The 26818-nt window shown below is 35.4% G+C and overlaps 4 protein-coding genes across 5 annotated transcripts in view; 2 read left to right on the forward strand and 2 right to left on the reverse strand.

Moving 5' to 3' along the window:
• Nucleotides 1–964: 964 nt before the first annotated feature.
• Nucleotides 965–16767, reverse strand: LOC133515378 (tetraspanin-13). Of its 2 annotated transcripts, XM_061847908.1 has the most exons (7): nt 16408–16767; nt 15357–15527; nt 14997–15095; nt 14291–14416; nt 13032–13160; nt 10296–10411; nt 965–6175 (listed from the first exon to the last, which is right to left on the reverse strand). In XM_061847908.1, exons 1-6 carry the CDS (start codon nt 16465–16467, stop codon nt 10337–10339), a joined length of 660 nt encoding a protein of 219 aa, XP_061703892.1. In that variant the 5' UTR covers nt 16468–16767; the 3' UTR covers nt 965–6175; nt 10296–10336. The 2 variants fall into 2 exon arrangements, with proteins under 2 accessions (XP_061703892.1, XP_061703891.1); XM_061847907.1 differs by lacking the exon at nt 10296–10411 and having other exon boundaries at nt 16408–16759.
• A 580-nt stretch (nt 16768–17347) lies between these two features.
• Nucleotides 17348–19982, reverse strand: LOC133515377 (transmembrane protein 177). Its single transcript, XM_061847906.1, has 4 exons — nt 19537–19982; nt 19295–19431; nt 18174–18265; nt 17348–18023 (listed from the first exon to the last, which is right to left on the reverse strand). The coding sequence occupies exons 1-4, from the start codon at nt 19692–19694 to the stop codon at nt 17442–17444; spliced, it is 969 nt and encodes a 322-aa protein (XP_061703890.1). The 5' UTR covers nt 19695–19982; the 3' UTR covers nt 17348–17441.
• A 1580-nt stretch (nt 19983–21562) lies between these two features.
• On the forward strand, nt 21563–23132 carry LOC133515379 (uncharacterized). The gene is made up of 2 exons (XM_061847909.1): nt 21563–22759; nt 23036–23132. Exon 1 carries the CDS (start codon nt 21747–21749, stop codon nt 22701–22703), a length of 957 nt encoding a protein of 318 aa, XP_061703893.1. The 5' UTR covers nt 21563–21746; the 3' UTR covers nt 22704–22759; nt 23036–23132.
• A 37-nt stretch (nt 23133–23169) lies between these two features.
• The window catches only part of LOC133515380 (uncharacterized), a 50338-nt gene continuing 46689 nt past the window's right edge, over nt 23170–26818 (forward strand). Inside the window, exon 1 of the mRNA XM_061847911.1 lies at nt 23170–23963. Coding sequence (XP_061703895.1) covers nt 23309–23963 — 655 coding nt within the window. The 5' untranslated portion in view covers nt 23170–23308. The remainder of the gene's footprint in view (nt 23964–26818) is intronic.

The raw sequence follows: 26818 nt of genomic DNA on the forward strand, positions 1-26818 counted from the left end.
ATAATAGATTCCCAATGTCAGAGTAATAATACTAATAAGATTTGGAGGTGTAAAGTCTCTCCAAGTGTCAAAATAAAATTATACTAAATAAATACATCGCGTCTGGTCTGGACTGTTAAGCTAGCAGTTTCACTTATAATAGCAGTTTCACTTATAAAACTCGCCGCGCTCGCGTGACGCTTAGTGCCCAGCATCTCGTGCTCGTAACGTTTTTACAATACGCTTACGTTCCGTGTGTTGAAGACCTAACTCGGGTGAACAGCACCCAATTTATTACTATCCCCGGTAAGTACCAGCATGTAACAGAGGCTAGTAATCTGATTGTAGCATAAATATAATCTATGTTGCAGTGCAGTTCATTGAAAGTAAGGGCTTGCAAAAAAATCGCATTTGTTACATAACTAACGTTACGCAGACAAACATTTGATTAACTACATATTGGGAACTGCTAACCTATCATAGCTTTTTTATAGCTGGAAATTGTGTAATTGGCAGAGAATAAATAATAGTACTACCGTAAAGAAATGACACTTCCTACAAAACCAAAGTTTGACAGTGATTCAGGGACGAATCATGCTGTCCCATTCTAATGTATCTTTCGGCTTTCAGCTATTTAGGGTTGTCAAAATTCAAGTTATCTGTGGTTGTGCACGCAAAGGGACGTCAAGTTGTCCCAATCCTGATAATTGCTCGTAGCAATGCAGAGCCGAACGGAGCCGATAATGCCCGAAAGAATCAGTGTCGCCCCACTGGAATTGGGTAATATTCAAAGCTGTTTATGAAGGGACAGCTGTCGGTGAAACGTGTCAAATGTGTCAGTCAAAAATGTACTAAGAGCGCCGTGTATAAATAATATTATGTTGCTGGGTATAGATAGGCATTTATGGATTCTGGTTCTTGATTCTGTTTTTTTAAGGTCATGGGGATTCACAGAGTCACTAGTAATTAATATTAAAACAAGTAGTAATGCTCAACACACTTTATTCCGAGAAGATACATGGAGCTGGAAGGGCACAACTCGAACGATACTCGACACACAGTAACAACTCTCGATGGTAGTCTTATCAGCTAGTTTAACCTGTACCATATATTATTATGCTAAAACCTTTGGTTTACAGAAGAAACAACATTGAAATTTGAAGATAGTCTATCGGCATCTTTGTCACTTGAATTCCTATTACGGTAGAGCGACAGAGAAGCCGATAGACGATTTTCAAATTCTGATACTGGCGGCGGGTACAAGTCTCAACGGCTCGAATCTTTAAGGCTTGGCTAAGTCAACTCAGAAAACTACCACGCAGTGACAAAGCGTCCTCAAGACAAGCCTATTATAGATCGTGTCATTCACGAAGACGCAAGCCCTGACTCGTAATGTCATGTTAGATTTGACAAATCTGCGCGTCATCCTGGATGACACGAACTGGATAACCTTTTCACCATTTGAAATTCCTTTCTAGCCATTTGATTTCGAACCGAAATTGTTATTGTACGTTGAAATGTGTTTTTGTTTTAATTATGATGGCAAGTACCTATGTTGCCGCTATCGATTTAAGAGCAATTCCTAGCTGAGCAACTTTTCAAATCTCAAATTTTTGAAGCTGTCGCGCTGCGGTGGGCGGGAGTGCGTTCGTGCGATGAGGACAACTGCAGCTCGGACTAAAATTCCCACGCAAAAAACTCAAATATCTAGGTTTCGCTCTCGACTGTTTTCTCCTCAAAAACACAACCATACATTATGAAATTTTGGAAACTGCAAGAGGAAGAAATAATCTATGCCGTGATGTTTTGATTTTTTGGATATTTGTTGTCATATTTGTATACAGCGCCTTTTTTGCAGCCAATTCAATTGAGCCATTTTTGCGATTTTCGAGGCGCTGTAAATTTCTTCAAAATAAAATAATCCAAAAAGCAAAAATAACAGCACAGATATTGATGTTTTTGGTCTTATTTGAAAAAATGATTGCTCTAGGTTAAAAATCCAAGGAGGAAACAGTCGAAAGCGTTTGTATGGAAAAATCCCAACTAAGAATTCCTCTTTAGGGCTAACTAAACTAGTGACTAAACAGACTTAGAACTCGAAAGATTTTAACCACGCACTTCTGAGGCCAAAAGAAGGAAAAAATGTTGTGACTTTTAAGTAAATTTCGACAAAAAAAATTTTTTTTGTTATTTTTCGCAGATTTTTTAATGTATTTGTACATAAAAAGTTAATGTTATGGTAAAACTAGCACTACTTTAGCTGTGCGAGGCAAGAAGTTTCTGGTCTTACATTATCTATACATTTATCTAGGCAAGTGATTTGTGATCTAAGGTTACATAAATATTGGACTCTTTGCCACTGAGAGGTACAGCCAGCAGCAGATAAATTTACGGTTGAGATTGGCGAGAAAACCTTTTATTCTCTTACAATAAGTATGGTCATGGTCTTTTTTTTTAAATATTATAGGACATTATTACACAAATTGACTAAGTCCCACAGTAAGCTCAATAAGGCTTGTGTTGATGGTAATTTGAGAAAGATATATATAATATATAAATACTTAAATACATAGAAAACACACGGGACTCAGGAACAAATATCCATGCTCATCACACGAATAAATGCCCTAAACTAAGAACTGCCATCGCGTAAGTACATCCAACTGCTGACCGTACACTAATTATACAAGTCCAAATTGCTAATATACCTACACAATATAATTACTGATATACTTTTAATAAAATAAAGCACTTTAAGAATGTCTTCTCAAAGAGGGTATGTCTCTGAAGAAACCTCTAAATAAGACTACATGCATTAGATAATCTGGACTTTAACGGAATGAGGAATTAATGTCTTTCGTCTGCGATTACTGCCTAACATAGTTAAAGAAATGATAACATTGTCAATGTCAAATCCGTGAAATAGGAGTCTATTTCACTAACTTGACAATTGTCATCTAACACTGACAATTCCGCCATCAATATTGTTCACATCTATTGCTGGATGTCATTGCTGCTTAATTTCCCTGAATTGTAAAGATGATGAAACAAGACTGACCGTCAACACTTGACAATTTTCGGGGTCGATAAAAGAAATGATAATATTGTCAATGTCAAATCCGTGAAATAGGAGCCTATTTCACCAACTTGACAATTGTCACCTGACACTGACAATTTCGCCATCAATATTGTTGACAATTATTGCTGGTTATCGTTGCTGCTTGATTTCCCCGAAATGTAAAGATGTAGTTGAAGAATCAAGCATGAAATCTAAAACTTACATTTATTAAATAGGATTAACCCGCAATTTAAATTATAATATAATAATAGGGACATCACAAAAAAGTATACTTGAATTGTACCTTATGATAACTTATATAAATCATATATATTATTAAAAGTAGATGGTTCAATATTTGTTTAAGTAATTATTAGTTAATAATTTACGATATAACATATATTTTAATATTATATATACCTATCGACATGGTCATTCTTACTTCCAATAAAAATTTGCAACCTAATAATAATCATCACTAGAAGTTACTAAGACTTAAGATATATAAAAAAATAAAAAATACATTTAAACACCAGTAAACGAGGGAATTGATTACAATGTTGAAACCGTTGGTCGAAAATAAAGTATTTATCGTTAAAACAGCGTATAAAATTAAAGCTTATTATTTTACACGGAAATCATAATAAATAAAAATAAGTTTTAAACAGTAACGTTTATTTATCAGTGCATGCGGCAGTTAGTGAGTAAAACTAATTTTTATTTTTTAATCCGTTTTATTTCAAAAAGAAGGTCAACACTCCCACATCGACGGCCACCCACCACTAAAATTAACTATTTTCGTGAATTATCTCTGGAGTCTGGAGCATGCATACTTTTTTACCTTTGTAGCACTCACATTTTTATAAAATGAATGCATTTTTATAAAGTGAGTGCATTTTTATAAAATGAGTACATTTTATAAAAATGTGAGTGATTTTGGGTGTACCGGTGTGGCAGTTTAGATCTTACTAATAAGCATCAAATGTAAGCACGAGACTTGCCTGCTATGGCCGTGTTATTTGTAAAAAAGAAAAAATAGCAGCCTGGTAACACAAAACAACACTACGTAGGCGTAGACAAGTATCATTCAATTTGACATTCAATAAATACTGGAAGCGAAGGATCCACAAACACTACAAAATAATTAGACTACTGACTAGTACACAAATGTACAACTTACACATACTATTTGCTAGGAATCAACCATCGTATCTCTGAGGGCGCATTTTAATTGGGCGACTAGTCTGTTCACGTCTTTAATGTTGGACAAACGTTCATTTGGTTATTTTAATACCACACAGTGTTTCAGTCACTCAACCAATCAAATAACCTTTTTTGACTGGTCCTTATTTCATTAACTTGACTATTGCAAGGGACAATAACAATTCAGATATTTCAAAGTCGATATGCTTTGATGACGCCTATCCAAATTCCAAATTAAATGTGATCCCCGAAGTGTACAGAGAATTGTCATTGTCAGGTGACAATTGTCAACTTAATGAAAAAGGGGGCTGGTGTTCATCTGATCCTTATTACACTAGTTGGAGAGTTTTAACCACGTATCAACAAAGAAACGTCATGACATGTTAATCACAAATGTCAAGTTGGTGATTAGGGACTGTTGGGAAAGACGTAGTCTACGAGAATTCATTTTTAACAATGCGCCTTGTATTTTTCTTATTCCTTTTTCATATTAGAATAGAAGAAAATATACCCACGTATGCCAATGAAAAGTGCTGTTCGACCAATGAAAATGTGCCATACATTGTACGCGGAAAAGTCGTCCTGAGATCGTATGTCTTACAATAATGTAACATTACAATATTTTGTATTCGTCGATACAGACACACAGCAAACGATCAGTTAAAATGAAGGACCACAACTAATTCGGAATTAAGTCGAGACAGTATTAATAAATATTGAGTAATTCTATGATTTATCTTGCCTGTCTATGTATCTATAGGAAATAGATGAATAATCTAGAACATCTAGATATCACCTACTATGGTCATATGTATCTATTGTCGTCTAAGTTAGGACGTTAAGCACGAAAAATTTCGTATTTATATTGCTTGTGGCTTTGACCGCCGGCATCATGAGCGAGACAGTAATATAAAATGTACGTGCAATAGAGATATTAGAAAAAGGCGGGTTAATATACGAAATTCTCCGTGCTTAGCGTCCTTACTTGAACCAATTGGATGATGACCATGGTCAAATTTTAACACATGACCATAATAGGCATTTGTTTGTTCAGAGATTTTATAAATGAGGGGATTCAACGTAAACATACACTGCATTCACCAAACTGTAAAATAAAGCGTCAAATATAGTTAATTTGTCAATTTAAAAGCAATTTCAGCTTTTCTTGTGGTCCGTTACCAGGGTTTTCAAACATTCGCAGATAACATTATTCTAAAGTGTGTATACAAGGATAGCAACAAGAACAGTACCATACGCTTGGATTTACTAGTAAAGTGTTTTTGTCTAATTTACATTCTGGCAAGACTTTTTACATAGACATGGGTCGCCCTATTTAAGAGCAGAATAATGATAACGTCAGTCATAGAGTATTATTTTTTAGTTATGTTTTCAGCGCCCAAGTGTAAAGCTACAAGTTCCAATTTTACATATTAAACCGATTGACAATCCAGCGTAAGCGCGAAGCTTAGGCCAAGTGTTGCCGGTTTAGACTTGTACAATTTTTAGTTATAGGTTTTTAACACAGGGCATAGGTGATAAAATCAGCAATTTAAAAAGTTACTTTTGTAATGATTGACTGATTAACAAATGCGTTTTAATCCATTATAGAGAAAATAAATAACCACCCATCATTTCATTGACTATCTAAAACTAAAACTTGTGTATTTCTAAGGCGGTTTCACATTGGATGCGGGTCTGCACGCCGGTCCGACGAGCAAGCGGGACATGGCTATATTCGGGCATAACGCCGTCACGTTCAGGCACCGGAGCGGCATACAAATCCCCACCAGTGTGATAACCGCGTAAATAGTGAAGGGGCTAAATTATCGGTTTTTCTCAGTATAAGTAGTTCTTCCTCGGGAAAATAGCGTGAGGTTCCTTGTAGTTCGGGTCAGGCTGGTTGCGGTAGCGGCGGGCGAGCCACACGGCGAAGAGCTGCAAGCACACACACTTTACAATATTTGCACGAAGTTTGTTGGCCAAGAGGTTCACTCAGAAGTTAACTTTGTTTGCTCTTAAGTAATAACAGTCGATGTTAAGATAGAAAAAGATGAATATAACAACGACAGGAGTAATAAACTATAGTCTAGAAAACCTAAGCACCAAAGATTTTTTTTCGTTTTATATCATCATAAGTTCAGAAAAAGAAATATGTAAAACTGCCACAGCGTGCTTGCGAGCAGCAACAGTTATTGGTTTCCCAAATTATAGTTTAGGTTGATCATCTTTGTAAGCAAAGTAGGTGCAAGAAATCAAGTAACCATTTTTGCAAGAATCATACAAGGGATAATATTCAAACTTCGAGATTACCTCAGGCCAAAACCAATAAGTCAGGGAAAACTTACCACAATGCAACGAAATTCGTATTAACAAACAAAACTGCAAACTAAAACAAAGTGTCAATTTCCTATCATAACATATCTAATTCAGTCGTATTTTAATCGCGTTCGTCGCATTGAGCTAAGCTGTAAATTACAATTATCGCGTACACTTTGTTACAATAACATTTTATGCATAAGTGCATGCTAATAAAGTGAGACTGTCATGCGTAAAGTGCTATTTACATTAAAGTACATCGAGAGGCATGCAAATTAAACATTTAGATATCAATGTAGGTAAAGTTAGTTTTATACTTATCAAGGATGAGTATGCATACACGTGGCAAGTAGAAAAAAGCCAATGCTTTCCTGCTTATTAATTCACAAATTAAACTTGGAAGTTTTGCAATGTGTACAACGGTCACATCAATATAGAAGCAGCGTATATCAAGAGCCAAAAAAATATTTTCTTACGTCTTTTGATATATTGTAGACAGCTACTAAGAATCGAATTACTAAAGCGTGATTAAATGACGCAAGGCTAATAAAACTTAATGTTTTACACGCTGCGCAAGCGTATTCAAAAATGGAGTACGAACGGCTCTTTTAGAGATACAATTGCCGTTCCTTACGTCACCCATAAAATTAACCTTTGAGAGTTCTTAAGTTTCCTTAAACTGCATTTGGCTCTTCTCAAAAGTTTGCCGACCCCAGACCTACTCGTAGCTCTTAATGCTGTAAATAGTATGATGATACCAAAGAAAACTCATACATTTACACGCTTGCCGAGATCCAAGCCTGTGCAAACGCTTGAATGCCAGTTACACGCTTGCAAGTGCGTTATTGTATTTCGGACCGGTTGAATATTCCTTTGATCTGTGTTCAAAAACCCAACACTGGTCCGGATTGGCCACAAGTTCTTGCAACCTCACGCAAGCCAAGCCAAACACGCTTATGATTGTGGATGCTCGTCGAGACTTGCCAAGCGTATCAATGTAGCATTATCAGAACTATAATGTTGTATGACTAGCTGCAATGAAGCTCCAAGCTCAAGCATGAAATAAGAAGGCCAAAGGCGACATGAGCCGGCGCGCTTAAGGCTCAAAATTCGTTTCGTTGTCTTGTTTTTGACCACTTTGTCTCGCTTGTATTTGTGTCTTCTATAAATAAATAAAAAATTCGAGTGCTATTGCATATCTTTCTAGCTGTAGATTATAATTTACACGAGGAACATCAAAAAATAACTTTCATCTCATACAAAAAGCTACACTCCGTCACATTTCTGGGGACAGAAAACGAGACAACGAAAATAATTTTAATTCTATAATGCCATAGCAAGAAGCGTATAATTTGAATTTGCATGCAATAAAAAAGACATACATACAAGAAACATGCTTGCAGCAGTAATATCACAATATTTTTGACTGAAGAGCCGATGTATTGATATACATGTTTTTATATTTAATCGTAATCCAACTTTGTCAAAGAAAATAATAAATTTTGCCGTGAGAGCAGTATTCATATTTAAGTACCTACAAGCAAAACTACAACATAAAGGGTTTTGAACTTTTGATATAAAATAGCTAGTACAAAGAAATATGAGTGACATTTACTTTATGTGCCCAACCTTTTTATATTTTTTTCATTTTTACTAATAGCTATATATCTTGAAGACCTTTTTTGGAACAGGAATGAAGTGTAGTGTAAATTTCAAATCCTAAGCTGTCAGGTGACAATTATATCAATCGTTGATTTGATGAAATACATCCACATTTTTACTAACATGACAATGTTATCTGACTATGACAATCGCCACACATCTTGCGACCGATAAGTTCAGATTGTCAATTGTCAATGTGAAGTCATAATTATCAAATCCGTGTAATAATTCGTCCAATTTTTTTGTCGTGCCCCCCTCAGGGACAGAAAAACTTCAGGTACAAAGAACCAATTAATGGTAAAAACGATTTAACGTTAAAGCTTGTCAGCCTCAAATCCTGCTGCTTCCAGCTGATTAGGCGCCATTATGTATCATTTTAGCATTAGAAAGAACTCCAGAATGTGGAGTCCACAGCAGTAAGCATGATATTTCAATAGACAGTTTAAAGTCTTTAAACGGTTAATGGAGTGATCTCAACGAACACGATCACATTACTTGTTTCAAAATTGTACCGCATTCAGTGCCTGATTCCGAACTTCATGCCTCCTTGTAACGAGTTCTTTCTAATCATAAAATAACGAAGTACAGACGGGCACGCCCTATCGTTTGGAAACTTTTACTCAAGCAAGTATAGATATTCAAGTGCTTCAGAAGACAGAAAAAAAAGATGACTATACTTAGACTATAGCAAACTATTTCTTTTTTGGACGAGAGCCAGTGAGATATGTATTAATGAATTTGATGACTAAGTCTAAGGGAAAATAGGCTCTAACTCATATTAACTGTTAACCAATACATACGTGTCAGTTATAGACTCCGAATAAATCAATGTATACTCCTGCTGCTGACTAACTAGTAACTAGTTTTATGTTATGAGTTAAGGCTTCCCCGAACCATTACTCAACAAGACTTGAACCAAAAATACTATAGTTACACATTTTCAAAATATCTACAATCGGAGCCCTAGCTCATAACACTAGGGGTCCATTTGAACGCTACTGGTCTAGTATTATAAGTGTTTATGTCGTAAAAATCACCCCAACTAGAGCATAGATATAAGACGATTTGCGGTAACCACACAAAGGCGCTCCCTTAATTTAGTTTGGAAGCACTTCTTACTTCAGTTTCGTCCACAGCCTCATTAATATGAAATAGAACCGAGTCCTAGGGAGGAACAATTGAACATGGACTTATGGATTGCCTGGATTGGATATATAGTATAAAATGGTGTACAATGCAACTCGGTCTTGCTGCTCTATACGAGCGAAATTGCACCTACGATATGGTTGAAATTTTCTGAGGTGATTTTTTGAGCTTAAACCCCTAATCTGTTAAACAAAGGGTATTGCTCCTTTTTAGCAGCGGTTTCTTACGCTATTGCTACTGACTCTGTCATAAGTGAATGAGAACAAGCCCGTTCAAACAGTACTCTTACCATCCTATTCATAGGGTTTAATTTCATGTGACAGCTCATTCGGAGATAGCACGTTTTGTTATGGTGGATTTTCATCATTCATCGCCCAAACGTGTTATCTTCGAATAAGCCGTTACATAAATTTGAACCTTAATAATATCACAATACACTTGATTTTTAACCGACATTGTTGCTTTAGACACCGAAGAAGGGAGCTGACCTCCATTAAAGACACACAAAAAATCACATCAGAAAATTTCAACTATATCTGTTTAGTATTCTTCCATTGTTATTTTGCATGCATTTGTCTTGGCACACTTATAAAAGAAGACTTGCAGTATTCCTTATTTGGACCATAGCTAATCCTTGTCTTTGTATCCCAGATCGGAATATAAAAACGGAGCTTATACTAGTGGAGCATTCCAAGGGCTGTCTCGTACGGACGCATTTTAGTACCTGTGCTGCGACTTTTTTTTTTGGGGTTTAAAGCGTGCACATTTTCGACCATTAGTCACAGAAAAGGAAACTCTAGTTTCAGAAAATTTACAGAAAATTCGCGTTTTTACGGAACAACGGTAGACAATTTCATGGAATGCTCCTAGTGTAGGTGCTATAAGTGCGGACATAAAGCATGCATAAGCAACACACAAACGCGTCAACCACCTCGAGTTAGCAAACGCCGTGAGTCCGTATCGGCGGATCATTCAGAGAAATGCACTGGGGTTAGCGCGCGGGTCCTTCTGATTACGGTATCTTACTGTCAACCACACACCCAGAAACTGGAAAGTAACATTTGTTAGTCACAAATGCATGCCCGTGGATAGTGTGTTAGCGAAAAAACCCTTTACAAATTTACAGAGATATCCAAACTGCTACCCATACATTTATCGACAAAGTCCATCGAAAAGTAAGAAAAAGTGTGGAGATAAACAGTTGGGAACGAAAAATCATGTGTTTATTTCCATACATTATTTAAGTTTCGGTTGGATTATCGTATAAAAGATTGTTACTTGACTAGGTCCCCATGGCGCCATGTTTTCTCTCTAATCAGGCTCTAATACTGAACCAAACTAACTGTCTCAGTTTGACCCAGTCAACAGACTGCTAGAGAATATCTTAGAGCGTTGAGTCTGTCATTTCGAAAGATCACTAAAGGAACTTAGGTTTTATATAATTTAGTTCCTGAGTTATTATAGAGTTTGGAAAAGTGACAATCTAGTACTATTTCCAAAAGTTATGTACAGTCGAGTTCATAAATATATATAATTTTTTTCACCTTATTGCAATGGATTAAGGTGAAGTATTTATGAACATTGTGTAGTATGAACTAACTTTAATATTTCATTTGACTTGATAGTGCAGTTTTCAGAATGGGTAATAAACACAATAACAGTATTACATTTGGAGATCCCTGTTGAAACAATAAAGAAAGCCACCAAGAAGTAAAATAAATATTCGCGTCTTGAAGATAAAGGTTATTATCAAACCGCATTAGTACGATAACCGAAAAATCGACTTTCAGGTGGCGTTTCTATTGTTTTAAGTATTTACATCTTTTTGTCGCTAGCAAGCGTAAATTGAAATATTTTAAATTATGCTGAAATATCAATATGTTAGAAAAAAACCTGGAAATAAAATCTTATGTCTATATTCCTACGGTTGTGATCACCGTCAAAGTCAACACGGAGCCCGATCCAGAAAAACTTGCTATGATTTTGATATCACTATGATACGATCTTGAACATCGCTCACGCTGATTGATGCATGCGAAATGAAGTGAAAGTCTTGCGTGAGGTGCGCGTCAATAATCAAGAAGGTCGTGTCAAAATCATTTCAAAAAATAATTAGTCGGCCTCACGGTTCTTAAAAATATGCAAACATTACTCAATTGAAAAGGCCTACCTACTAGTACACGTTCAGTTATTTTTAAGCAAACTGTACAATATTTCGATTTTGTGGCAACTGTCAAAACAGCCGAAAATTACGTGCAGAGAAAAAAGATAAAGCCAGGGGACAAATGTCCTGCGACACGTATCGCTAGCGTAGTCGAGTGAAGTGGCGCGTCGTTGCCGGACTTCGCTCGACATGTTAGGCAACATCGCGCGACACATGTTGCAATAAGTCTTGAGATGTCGGGCGAAGTTTCGCGAACTCGCACTACTTCACCTGACGTCGCTACGGACATAAGACGCACGAGGTCGCCAAGTACGTCAAGCAAAATAGCTCGACTTTGCTTGACATGTCGCCGACACGCGTCGCGGGACATTTGTCCCCTAATGTATCCCTGGCTTTAAGAATGTTGTATGTCCGGTGCATCACATACCGCCATAATAACAAAACAAACTCGTTTCTCAATTAACATAAACAAAATAAAACTCTGTTGCATAATTCAATAATGAATTATCCGATTCATTCATATGATTTACATATATCATTTTCAAATATCTATTCGAGTATATATTTTTAACATTTTATGAAGTCATTCAATTATACCTACAAAACTCTACTGCGTTCCTAATTATCGGCGATAAACCATCCATACCATCTTATATAAGATTATACGATGTACAAAAACAACAGGTCAATGACATGAAAATAAGATACCAAATAAATATTTATCGAGTATTTTTCCAGAGTGAAGATATTGATCATGAAAACGTTCAACAAATCAAAGTGGCATGCTTTAGCATTAAGAAAAGTATTATTATTAAAGATTAGTGCACATATGTAAAATGTAATTAAAAGTATAAGATACTATAAATTGGTACATTTCCGCAAATAAGTCGAAGAGCAAAGCGAAGTCTCTCGAAAAAGATACGCAGTTAGACAAAATATGACGTGAAGATATTTATTGCCTCCCTTGGAAGATGTTGCAAACTACTATAGATAGATATATATAACTGTCCCGTCCCTGACACTACGAATAGATAAGTTATCTCCCCACCCACACACATTCATGATATATTTCAAATATGTTTCATGTCCTAACCTAAACAATAGATCTAATGCGTATAAAATTATTTTAACCTTTACCAGCCGAAAAAGTATATTTCTACAAAACAATATTATTATTTCAGACCTTGAATTTTATCATCTCACAAACTGAGCGTCATAAGTGTCAAGATAACAAAATCACAAATAATATCAAAGCAAATAGTTAAATATAGTTAAACCCAATTAAGAAGATTCTAGTGGTACATTGTTATTATTTTGGTCTGTATACTTTTTTACTACGTAGGTAATTTTTGGAACAAAAAAATAGAATTAAATCCTAAACGAGAAAGCGTATTAACCGTGAAAACACGTATGAAAACAATTTGTACCAGTGCAAAAAGGCGTATTACGCGGGAAATCATCTTAAACGTGATCGTATTAAGCGGAGTCTATTGTATACAGTACCTCAGTGAAGCTGAAGAATAGACCGATGCCTCCGCATAGCTTGAAGGCGTAGTCGATACGCTCCTTGAGTTTTTCCATGCAGGGGGCGCAAGCACAGTCTTTGTCCACTGAGTTTATGCAGCAAAGTTTCTGTAATGCCAACAAATGATTTAAAGAAGATTTATTTATTTATTTTATTTCACATAAACAACATACAATTCAAAAGTTTCAAAACAATATACAATTAGTCACAAATTATAATATTACAATATTTATATTTTATCTTGTTATATTGATATCTATAGTGGTACGCCGAGATTTTTATGTGGGCCGCGAGGTGATCCTGGTACCTACAGATACATAACCTAGCCATCCGATCGTCAGCTATAAGGAAATTCATCTTACGGCCATGGCAACCGTCTATGTGGCACTCATAAAAAATGGTTAAGTGTGTCTTGTTTTGCGTAGGCGTAGTAGAATAGACCACGCTAAGTTTGCGCCAACTTGACAGCGAAAATGCATACCTGCATGAAAACTTAGCGTGGTCGGATTCTAGGGTTTCGATTTTTATTATCTCCACTATGAAAGGTGGTCGGGAACCTCTACTTATCTGACTGTTTGTTCTTTGAGGTGTGAATAAAGGGTAATAGTGTTGTGTTCGGTTATGCCCAGTTTCGGCTGCAACCGATGCTTCGGTCGGAACAACGGATTTTTATGCCGAAACCGCAACCGAAACTTCCGCCGGACACTGCCGAAAATACAGTTTCAGCCCGGCTGAAAGGTTCAGCAGCTTATGGCCGAGACCTAAAATAACCTTCGGCCGAAACATGATTTATATGACGAAATCTGCCGAAGCCGAAACTTCGGTCAGACACTAGCTATTGTATTGTACCGTGTTTGACATAGGCCACCGCAATATCTGGGTACCCAAGGGTTAACTAACCATTCTCAAACCTTATTACTGTTAGAACTAATGTGAAATAATGCGATTATTTTAATGTGATTATGTGTCACTGCGTAAGCTATTAGAATTAGACATTTGTAGAATGACGTAGTATGAGAATCACTGTTGTCGACGTTATCGTGGATATTTCTGGAAACTATATATGAAAAGGAACCTTATTAGTATGGAAAAATATATTATATTGCACCACCTCAAAATAAATGTACAAGGAAACACACATAATACATAAGGACAGAGGTAAACAACAGGCGGTCTTCTCGCATATTACGAGTACCTACTTTAGCATTTGTGTTTTACGTAAATATTTTCCACTTACATTGACAGCATCACAGGTGGGGAAGTCAGTTGTGGCATTAAGGGGGCGAATGTTGGTCTCAAACCCGCAGCACTGGAATTTCTCCTGCACCTGACTCTTCACCTCAGTGTTAACTTTGTTCCATCCCTGAAATTGTACGTACGAATAGATTTGACTTGTGAAGATAGCAGTAGTGCTCAATTGCCACCGATTTTCCTGCTACGAAACAATCAACCTTCAATATCCTAGTCTCCAAGAGAAAGCAAGACAAATACGTTCGACGTGCTGCCTCTGGAGTAATAACGATAGTTTCAAGCACAGCATTTTCACATGATATTTGCGCCGCCTGGAGCTCGTGTGCGAACTATACATACACATACCAAATACAAAGAGGCTATTGTGAACATGGAAAATGTATGATCTTCCGTCTCTATTGTTCTAATATTGCAAATACGATAAAGACATATAGAGACAATCTTGATACTAAACGTTTGCGAAAGCCTGCCTGTTTTCAGGGGCGTATTTAACCTGGACAAAATACGCTTAAAAGGGCAAAAAAAACGCTTAAAGGAGCAAAAGAAGTGGTGGACTGCTAGAAGTCACTTTTAATCAGCAATGCCTTTACTTTAAATAAAAAAAGATTATTTACACTAGAACACTGTCAATTTCCAAATTTCCCTATTATTACCTCCATACTATTAGCTATCTCATGACTTGAGGTACTCACTTGCTTAGCCAACATCTCCTGTTGGTCTGAGTTCACGGCAAGACAAGCGCAGGCCACTGAGAATTGTACCAGGAACAACAGGAAAAGAATCACCATGTACTGATTAAGTGGTTAAGGAAATTGTCCACCACGTTAAATTGTTAAACCACATTATTGGTAAGAAACAATGTTAATATGCATATACATACATTGATATTCATATTCATATTTACTAATAATATACACATACATTACATGTCAAACTTACAATTAGAGAAATGATCATTAAGCAGATTTTGATAATTCCTTGCATTTCCTTAAAGACTGATTTAAATTTTCCTATCAATTATCTACTATGAAAAATATATTGCCAAAGGATACAAAGAACAGCATAACTTGATGATGCTTGACAGCCCCAGCCATGCCCAGCAACGATATCAAGATGAGCAGGACGCCACATGCCAGTATGCCCCCAAGAATGGGCAGGTTGGTGTTCACCAGGGACGATGTCTGCCCGTACACCGCTACAGATATCAAGATCGAAGCCACCACCTGGAAAAGTCTTACATACACTTATGTGCACATTGAGAATAGTCTATTTTAGATATTTTTTTTAAGATATGTAAATGTTAAGAGCTCTTTTTACTTTAAAAAATTCTAACTATACACTGTTTTGCCATGTTTTGTTAGGTTTTTGTATGTCATATGGATTCAATGGGACTTAGTAACAATCTTTAAACAGCTGCAACAAAAGATTTCTCTTGAGTGAAGTGGCATTTAAAGTACAGATTCAATAATAAAAATGTCATACTGAACATTTTTTTATATGGAACTAGCACAGAATATGCATAAATAAAATTAACAAACAATAAATAAATTAAATAATCATTTTGATTGATTGGAAATTGGTTGTTTCATACATTTTGGTAAATCAGATATTTGATTTTTATTAAGAATTTCATTCTAACTTTAAGGCTCAATACCATCATCATCCCATAGTAAGTTATCAAAATGCTAAATTAAAATTAATAGGTAAAACATTTCTTCTTAATAATATACCTGCATAGAACAACCTCAAGATAATTTAAGCCCCTTCAAAGAACTTTAAATGCTCCTAGTGTTCCCACCTCCTATACTATCAAAATCAGAATCAACAAGGTGAAAACAAAATTGGGTTACTTATTCAATTGAATAATTCAAATTATAAAAATACTTTCGGCAGCTTTGATATTGTAAAATACTGTTTGGAAAATTATAGCCCATTTTTCATGTTACTTTAAGTCCAGCCAGCCTAAATTTTGAGCATTGCCCAAATCAGATTACACTTTACATAATAGAATTTAGAGGCCAGAGAAATGCACATGCCGTGTGAAGGGTACATTTGTGAAATCTTTTGTTCCAATGTAAGGTCAAAAACTGTTCGATATCTTACCACATAGAGAATGTTGAGCGCAATCAGCGCGTTTTTAGAGCAGGTGAATCCTCCGCACATCTTGATAATGTATGTCTTCCTTTTTACAATGATAGCAGTTTATGTGGCAGTATCAGAAAGAGGAACAGCTATTATCTACACTCGAAAATCCATGTCTCATGCATCACCCAAATAAATGTAGGACGAAATATACACAACTATCTTAAACAAAGTCCAAACTGATCAGATTTTAAAATCAAGAGTACTGAATGAAGTGAAAACGATATATACGCATAAACAATAATATATTTAAATAGCGCGTTATATTTTCCCAATAGTTTCACGTTTATCATCCAACACTGATTGTAATGAACTGTCAGTTAAGTGTCAAGCACAAGCACAGACAATTTTTATTTTAGATATGTTACCATACAAAATGTCAGCAATGTTTAAGGCGATATCACACTAGCGGCATATCTGCAAATAGCATCAGTATGATAAGCGCGTAAGTGTTACATGTGCAAAAGCGATAGGACTAAAAAATTGTGTAGAAAAGACAAGAGATGAAGAGCCATATTTGAGAGTATTGGGCATGGCATGGCACACTGCGTCCGATTCACATCCTACGTGCGAGCGAGACGTCACTATAATACGAGCATAGCGATGTCTCGCTCAACCTTCGGAGCGACGTGCGAATCGAACGCAGCATGCCATGCCCCTTTGCCTAATATGAGAATAGCTTCACATCATGAAAATTTATTTATTAAGAATATTGGAATGTAAAATAAAGAGTGTAGTGACCTAACAACAATAGGCCAACAACTGATCAAATATATCGCAATTCAAAATTCACAGCCATTATGCTTTCAGCCTTTTTCTCTTGGGATAGAGAGAAACAGGGAAATGGGAACTGGTACTCTAGTAGAAATACGGGAATAAATAATTAAGAACATCGCAAGAATGTTAGTAATCTACCTAATTATTTTATTTGAATTTTCCAATCCAGCCTAGATTAAATTTCTTAAAATTCCTGCTTGCACAAAACATCTTTGGTTTTATTCTTGCACATCTTTTCCAGCTGTATTATCCTGTGTTTCAAGTCTCTTTAACTCATTCTCAAAATACAACTTCCTATGCACCAGTGCCAACCGCGGCTGTCTTAGAAAGAAGTTTTCATTTCCAAGTTTACTGTATTTCTTCTCTCCTTCTGCCCCCATCAGTTCTCTCAGTGCTTGGTTCCTCTTGAGTATCTTATCATAAAAAATGACTCCCGCCTCCACATATTCAGGGCCTAATGCACACAATGATTTGTCCACCTCAGTTTCATAATAAACTTCTGACATATCTTTTAAAAGGAAGTAGGTGCCCACACCAAATAATCCTGCTATTGAATACAGAGTTCCACGCATAGCTACCGGGCCAGCATACAGGTTCAATTTCCTATTTAGGTATGTGGTTAAGTTGTATACAAAAAATATACAAATAAAAGGAAATGTGGCTTCATATTGAACCTTATTGTTCTGTGTCATAAGGATCTCTCTGCAAATAGCAAACTGTTGAACTCTCTCAGGAAGAATCAGGGAGTCTGCCAGTTTCTGACCTGCCTCTGATGTCCAATCTATTTTTTTCTGGTTAACCTGCAAATAAAAAGGTTTAAGTTTCTGTTCTTTCCTTTTCACACTAATTTGAGTTATGTGGAAAAATTATAAAAACACTAAGGAATAAGTCTCCTGCAAATTATCAACAGCTCTTCCCATAGTTATGAATTTTTATTCGATTTTCCTTACTTTAATATCAGCATTTTCTATGTCTGCAACTGATTTGTATGTATAATTAACAGGTATCCCCACTGCCACACCATATTTTGAACTACTGCTGCCTGAAACCACAACAGTAATATAACTTATTTTCAATGGAATTAGAACAAGATGTGCCCAACAATGGGATACTTGGTAATACCTATTTATTACTAGGCTATCTAAATAAATAAACAAATAATCAACATATTCATCATGCTGCATGCTAAAAACATACAAGCAGATTTTTTTAATCAATTAATAAGTTAAATTAAAAATTTAAATTATTTATTTTCATTAAATATACAGGTGTTTATAAAGTAGGGGATAGTTCTACCTGGTAAGCAAAATTTGCCTGTATTGGGCAACACCGCTCTTCCTTAATTTACAGATTGTCACACAATTTATTTTTTAAAGTACTAGTTTAAGTAAGTCTATTAATATAAGATATGTATACAATTAAAATCACAACACAAGCCTTATTGAGCTTACTGTGGGACTTAGTCAATTTGTGTAATAATAATGTTCTATAATATTTATTTATTTATTTAAAATCAACTCAAATAATGAATCAATAACAATCAATCAATCAATAACCAAATAATAATAATTTAATAATAATAGTTTAATAGTAATCAATCAATTTTTCGTGTTATGGCTCCATCAAGGTGTTGATGATTCTGCCAATGTTGAGGTTGGGTAAGACATGGCTAGTATATGAATCCACCTAACCACCCAATTTAAATATGAATTTGCCCACAAAATGTACACATTCCCCATGTTTGCTGTCATCACTTTCAGTCCTCTCTTGACTAACTTTACATGTAGGGGCATGGCACACTGTGTCCAATTCAAATATCGCTCCGACATGCAAGTGGGATGTCACTATAATACGCGCGTAGCGTTGTCTCACTCAAACTTCGCATAGACTTGTGAATCAGATGCAGTGTGCCAATAACAAATATTTTATCTGTTTTTCTCAAACACAGCTAGATCAAACTACTACTATTTTATTATTACACAATTTTAAGGTTTTTCTTAGTTTTAGTTTTATTTTAGGATTCTATTTAACTGTAGATGTTGAGGATTTACGCCTGACAAAATGTTTTTACCTGCATGAAACAAATCAAAGCCAAACACTGTAAATGGGGAGACAAGTTTCCGATGTACGTCAGACAGTTTGAGGACATCCAGGCATGTTTTATACCTCTCGGTCAGTTCTCTAGGCAAGGGATCTGGCTTACCGTCTCTGGAAATAGAATATTAAGCATAAAGTTGTGTTGTCGATTAACGAGCATTATGAACATTACTTGTATTAAACATCTGCTAGTTTCTCGTTTGAGGAAAAACTTACGTGTAATTCTGAACGAACTCTTTGTATTTATGTAGGAAAAAGGTGTGAGGCAAAAACTTGGCTGCAGTTAATGCAAGACCACTGCCGGTTACAAGAGCAAAGGAAACCGACCGGCCCTGATCGGTTAGAAACCAACTTATTGGCTTTCGTGAAACCATTGTATGAGACTCGTTAATTTATATTTATAGAGATGTTATTCTGCTTGGATTTAATATAAAGGCAGCTTCATTTCACAATAAAATTAATATGATCAATTCATAGGTTAAGTTGGATAACCGATAACATATTTCTCTATCTGTCATTTCTAGTACGTTCAGTAACTGGTATAAATTACACTAGTGAAGATTCAACGCATACGCACATATGCACACATGAGAATCAAGAAAATTCTTTGATCAACTTTAATAACGAAAACAGGAAAATTATCACCAAGATATTGTATTCTCTGCTAGACTGAGAAAGTACAAAAACTATCCCCTCTATAATAGGGGACACTGACTTACGCACTTGTTGGATAGTGTACCGCACCGCCCGCCGTCGGCAGGGTGTTCATCCTCACACCCTAGAACCTAAATGGTCACGCACTGTGCGGTTTAAGAGGAACTTCCTCCCGCGCACGCTCCGGTTGTGGAATGAGCTACCTGCCGAGGTTTTCCCGAGGGTCTACAGTATGAGGTTCTTCAAAAAAGGAGTGTACAGATTTTTAAAGGGTCGGCAACGCGCATGTAACACCTCTGGAGTTGCAGGCGTCCATAGGCTACGGTGACTGCTTACCATCAGGCGGGCCGTATGCTTGCTTGCCACCGTCGTGGTATAAAAAATAAAAAAAAAAAAAAACAAGGCTTAATCGGGCTAACATAATTTTTCTTGATGTGTTCAAAAATTGTCAAACGTGGAAAATGCAACATGTCGTCCCGATACTAAAACCTTATAAGGATTCTAATTGTGTTGAGTCATATAGGCCAATTTCCTTAACGTCTTGCTTTGCGAAAGTTTTTGAAACCATTTTAATAAATAGACTTGAGTGGTTTACAGAAAATAGCAAAGTCATTCCAAGTACTCAATATGGTTTTCGGAAAGGTAAAAGCACGATAGATAACTTAAGTTGTTTAATTGGGGATATTAAGAACAATTTTCGTTCTAATCAATATACTTTGGCGGTTTTTTTAGACATCAAAGGGGCGTTTGATAATATAGATCACGCATACCTTATTAAAAGTTTATCTTTATTAGGGTTTCCTGGTCATATTTTACGCTGGTTATTCAATTTTCTAAACAATCGATCTGTAACTCTAAAAGTTAATAGATCTACATTAATAGGTTCTAAAGTTTCTACAAAGGGTACTCCTCAAGGTTCTGTATTATCTCCTCTTATATTCATTCTAAGTTTGGTTTGTTTCATGAAACAAATTCCGTCTTCTGTTAAGCACTTATTTTACGCTGATGATTTGGTTTTATATGTAAATTGTAATGACATAAAAAATGGTGAATCTATTATGAACAGTTGTCTGCGTAATATTCATAGCATATTAACAAATTCGCTAAAACTTGAGGTTAATGTTTCCAAAAGTTCTGTAATTCTCTTTTCTCAAAATGGATTACATTATCCTCAAGTTTTATACAATTCTAACGTTATTCCTGCTCAGTCTTTTGTCAAATACGTTGGCCTATTTCTTGATTATGATCTTTCTTGGAAAACTCATATTGATTCAATTTCTAAAAGAGCTGAACTGGGTGTAAACATATTGAAGTCGTTAACTGGAGTAAAATGGGGTGCAGACCCTAAGGTCCTTAAAACAATATATATCGCGACAATTAGAAGTCATTTTGACTATGGTTGTATGTTTTTTGCTGATGCGAATACCCATCTTTTAAGGAAACTAGATATTATCCAAAATAGGGCCCTACGAATTATTACGGGGGCTATGATGTCATCTCCAATTAATTCTCTGGAAATAGAGGCTGGCATTGTTCCTTTATTTGTACGCAGATGTTACATCACTGACAAGTATGTTCTTAAATTAGTTAGTCGTGGTAACGAAGTAATTTATAGATACTTAAATAATATCAATATTCCAAATTATAATTTAATACCGTTTCCTAATTCTTCTTCCATAAGTGATGTTATAACTTATTTAAACTTTGAATTTCAAGATATAGTGTATTGGTCTAATTTGCTTCCCTGTTTTGAACATGATTACAATGATATTATGCGAGACGTGGTTGTTGAACTGGTCAAATTTAAATCGAAATATGACTTTTTGGAGTTTCTTGATGATAAGACTGATTTTGTTAAGTTATATACTGACGGCTCTAAAACTAAAGATAGGACCAGTTTTGCATTTTTTGACTCTTTTTTGAACATAGGAAAAGTTTTTGAATGTAGTACTTATTTTTCAGTATTTTCGGCTGAAGTATTAGGAATAATTTATGCTTTAGAACATATTCGTAATTATTATATAACTAAAAATAAGTTTTTGATTCTATCTGATTCCATGAGCGCTTTACAAGCGCTTAAAAGTAAATGTGTAAGTGCATCTGTAAATTATTTAATTTATAAGTTAAGAAGTTGTTTAAGTTCTTTGTTGAATAGAAATATTACTGTTGAATTTTGCTGGGTTCCGGGACATTCAGGAATTTTTGGCAACGAACTAGTAGACAAGCTTGCCAAATCTACAGGAGATATACAAGTTTGTGATTTAAAAGTACCTCAATCCGATTTAGTACCTTTTGTTAAAGAACTTATGATTAGACGTTGGAATAACTCATGGTCTAAATCCAAAGAAGTCAAAGGGAAATGGCTTGCAGAAATAGTGCCGGCACCCAGCTCCAAGTCGTGGTTTGAATACCAAAGAAAATATGTAGAAAGGGCATTTATTACAACTATATGTAGATTGCGCATTGGTCATGCTCGTTTTCCCGCACATCTTTTTAGATTAGAGCTAAGTGATTCTGCTGTTTGTGCACATTGTAATTTTGATGTATGTGATCTTGAACATATTTTTTTCCATTGTCCTTCATTTAATTTACAAAGGTTATTGTTTGTTGCTATGTGTATGGATACTGGTTTGCAAGTTCTGCCAAATTCAGTACAGGGCCTTTTGAAATATCCACAATTATATCCTGTAATCTATCAATTTGTTACTCATACTATAGGTAGTTTGTAAATATTGTAAATATCTCGTGTAACTATTAGATTCGTGTCTCATTTTTATGTGAATTAGTTATAAGAAGTAATTATTTTTATTGACAATAACAATATACATAATGGATATATACAGATGAATACTATAACTAGCTTATATCTAAAAGAGGCCCTTGAGGCATTGTACCAAGGATGCTGGCGGCATTTCCTCGTTGTATCGCAATACTGATACGTTCGTTGTGCGAGGAAGCCGCCAGCTCTTCGGTCACCAGTTACGTCAACCAGACGTTTCGCGATTTCTCCAAAAAACTTGTGCGCGCTGGGACCCCATGGACCTAGAGTTTCAACGCCAAGGTTATAAGTACTTATGTTACTTTTGTATTTCATGCTTGAGCTGATGGCCTAGTTGCCAATGCTCGTAATAAATTAAAAAAAAAAAAAAAAAAAAAAATTGTCAAGTGGAGTTTGACAATTGACATTCATTTGTCAAAATTACAAAATGGTCAATAAACATCGCGAACGCGCGTTTTGTAAAGCCGCTGTTTAAACAATATTAACCTCATTTTTGGTATTAATTGTAATGATTATGACTTGAAGTCGGAATATAGTGTATTAAAAAATACAAAAATGTTGAGAGTCACACATCAACTGGACTATTTACGGCTAGCCGAGCTCGACAACGGTTGGGTGGAAGCTATCTACTTTTCAGAGTTCCTCGAGTTCGGAGAGTTTCCTGAACAATATGCACTCATTCTGGAGAATGTGGAAATTCGCTCAGTTTTTCGTAAAATTATGTCAGCCGTGGACGAATGGCTCAAGGACTCTAGCAGTGAGGAAGAGAAATCATGGGCCGTATTATCACGTGAAGTGAATCCTCGAAAGTTGCTAGCATTTTTAGCATATTATATTGATAATGGTAGTAAAAATATTATGTCTCACGAGCACCGGAACACTGCTCTTCTGGCTGCGCGTGTGTACTTCAAAATGTTGTCTATCCCAGGATACAAAGCCTACCACATTTATCATTCCCAGCTGTTTGCACAGTCCTTAGGATGCCTTGGTTATCCGAAAATAATTTGTGAAAATGAAGACAACTACTTCAACTTAAAGCAATTGACCCGGGAGGTGAATTCTGTGATTAAAGAAGTAGCATCATTTGTGAAAGCTCTTAGAGCGGTCATTGAAGCCCTGCATCTGAATCCAACTGACATGAATTTTGAAGATATTCTTAGTAACCTGGTGGAATTTACTGGTGGTGCTATTGTTAACAAACTTGATATAGGTAAGTATGATTTCATAAGGGCTTGTGCACAAATCACGCGAGGTTTGATAGGGGTGGAGGGGGGTCACGAAAAAATCAAGACATCACGTTGGGGTAGGGGCCTTATAAAACATATAAGGAGACCTCACGTGTATTTTTTCATAGTGAACGAAACTAAGAAAAAATGTCTACCACATACTTTTTGAAATTGAAATTGAAAATATTTATTTTGCCAGAGACATGGTTACATAAGGTGTTGTAAGGTTTTACACAAGGTAATAAAGTACACACATCTCGCCAACATTAAGGGCATGCAAAGGAATTTCTTACGCTAATTATTTACACAACAATTCGTAAGTATATTATTTACATCATAAAACATTATATATATTCCTACAGTTAACTATTTCAACAATATTTACACAGAATACCTACATTATAGGTAGTTTAGAACCAACACAGACATTAACATTAATTTTTAAAATTATACAAAATCAAAATTACCTAGGTACTTCAAAATACATAAATGATTAAATGTCATAATACATACTAAAATGTCATATATAAAGGGTCGATATCAGCATATAATTTAAAGGCATAAATTTTAATATAATTTAACGTAATAATTTAATAAATAAGCTAGTTTATTCTTATTAATGTACCATACATATTGTAAGTTAGGTTTATTTAAAGTATCAATTTCATGTTAAATTATTTGTTATACAATAAAAACATTTGTCTACTAACCAAGATCGAAGCTTTATCAAAAATATATTATCAAATATCAAATATCAAACATTTATTCAGCAAATAGGCCACAGGGGCACTTTTACATGTCCATTTTTACAAACAATAAATAAAAAAAAAAAAAACAATTACAAATATCGAATCTATGAAATAATAAAGACTTTATTAGAGATGTATACTGTCTCTAAATGTCAAATTACACAAAAAAAAACTATGATAAAAAAATAAAACCATAAAATACTAAAATTCTTTAGAGATGTATAAGTCTCTAAGTGTCAGAGATAAAATATAAAAATATATATTAAATTATCCTTAGAGATGTAGAGGGTCGCCAAGGCTTGAATTCTTATATAAATAATTAAAAGACAAAAAAATTAAAACAGACAAGAACCGAATGAAGTGTCTCACGTTAATGTCACTCAAAAGTAAAGTTACATACTTTAACATAACCTGTACCCCGTGTAAGCTTAAACAGACCGGTCTCCACAAACAGCACCCGTTCACGAGTATGACGTGTATCTCAGCCATCGCCTCCCTCAACCTTCATTCGGGAAAGTGGCGACCCGATCAACGACGCCACCGTAAGTAAAGACTTTTAAGCGAGCATGACATGTTCAAGCTGCCGGGTTGTATTAATATAAATATAATTAAAAAAAAATTGTGAGATACAAGATTTGTGCTTGTAAGTTACATTAAAGACGGCATAGCGCCACATAAACGCGACTACATATTATTCATAAGGAGTGCCTACCTATAAAACTAAATTATAAATTAAAATTAAAATTGACTTAGAGATGTACAGGTCTCTAAGTGTCCAAATCATTAAAATAGGTATTAAAATAAAATAAAATTTAAAATAAAATAAAATCTTAGAGGTGTATAAGGTCTCTAAGTGTCCAAAACTAAAATAATACAATCAAACGAGAACATGATGTTCTCTTGTGTCAGTTCTACTGGACGCTAGTATGGTTATTTCACAGGAAGAAAACGAAAACACTATTACTGACATTTTTATCATACTATCAAGATCAAGCTACTGGCTTAAAGGCATCCTTATCATCTATGAAATCATTCACAGCATAATACGCCTTACTTAACAAAGAGCTCTTAACGTGTGACTTAAATTTGTTAAGAGGCAAATTCACTATATCAGTGGGAACTTTGTTATAAAAACGTGTACAGTTCCCGACGAAAGACGTACTAACCTTACGGAGGCGGTGGGCGGGCACAGCAAGTTTATGCTTGTTTCTAGTGTTATAGTTATGGATATCACTGTTAAGCTTGAATTCGTTAATGTTTTTCCGAACATACATAATATTCTCAAGTATGTATTGAGATGCAACGGTAAGAATGCTTGCATCTTTAAATTTCTCTCTTAGGGATACTCGAGCGCCCAGTCCATAGATGGAACGTACAGCTCGCTTTTGCGGCAAAACTCTTAGTTCGAGAGGAATATGGTTATAGATCTTAGCTGACTTAATTTAACAATTTTTCCTGAATATGGCTGTTTTAGAAATAGGCTGCTGAACTTTCAACATATCCCTTTCCCGTAACATTGGGTTTTGTACAGGCCTAGCGAATAATTCAGGATTTTGTCTAAGAAACTTTGCGTGTTCATATATGAACATGGCTGTAAGTGTCAGTATGTTTAGTTTTTTAAATAATGGCTTACAAGGGTCTCGTGGACCAAACCCACATACCGCATGAATGCATCTTTTTTTAATTAAGAAAAGCTTGTTAACGTCTGTTGAGTTCTCGGTCTTTCTCGGTCTCGTTAAACATAAATCTTCACTTAGCACTTCAAAATAGCGAGTATAAGCCAGATTTACTCTATGCAATACTATTCATCTTAAAATTAGGTCGAATGAAAAAAATAAAATAAAAATACATGTGTGGTTATGTGGGGGTTAGCCAAGAACCTCACCAAATATCACCAGGGGTAGGGGGACAAAAAAGTAGCCGAAAAAATTCGCGTGATTTGTGCACAAGCCCTAATGAGCCAGGCGACAAAATACTTTAAACCACATTTACTTTACCTAAAACTCTAAATTTATTTCAAAACACCTTGCATCATATAAACTTGTAATCGGTTTTCTCTTCATGATTTTTTTATGATTGAACATGGACTA

The sequence above is a fragment of the Cydia pomonella genome, chromosome 2, assembly GCF_033807575.1.
Source record: "Cydia pomonella isolate Wapato2018A chromosome 2, ilCydPomo1, whole genome shotgun sequence".
NCBI lineage: Eukaryota > Metazoa > Arthropoda > Insecta > Lepidoptera > Tortricidae > Cydia > Cydia pomonella.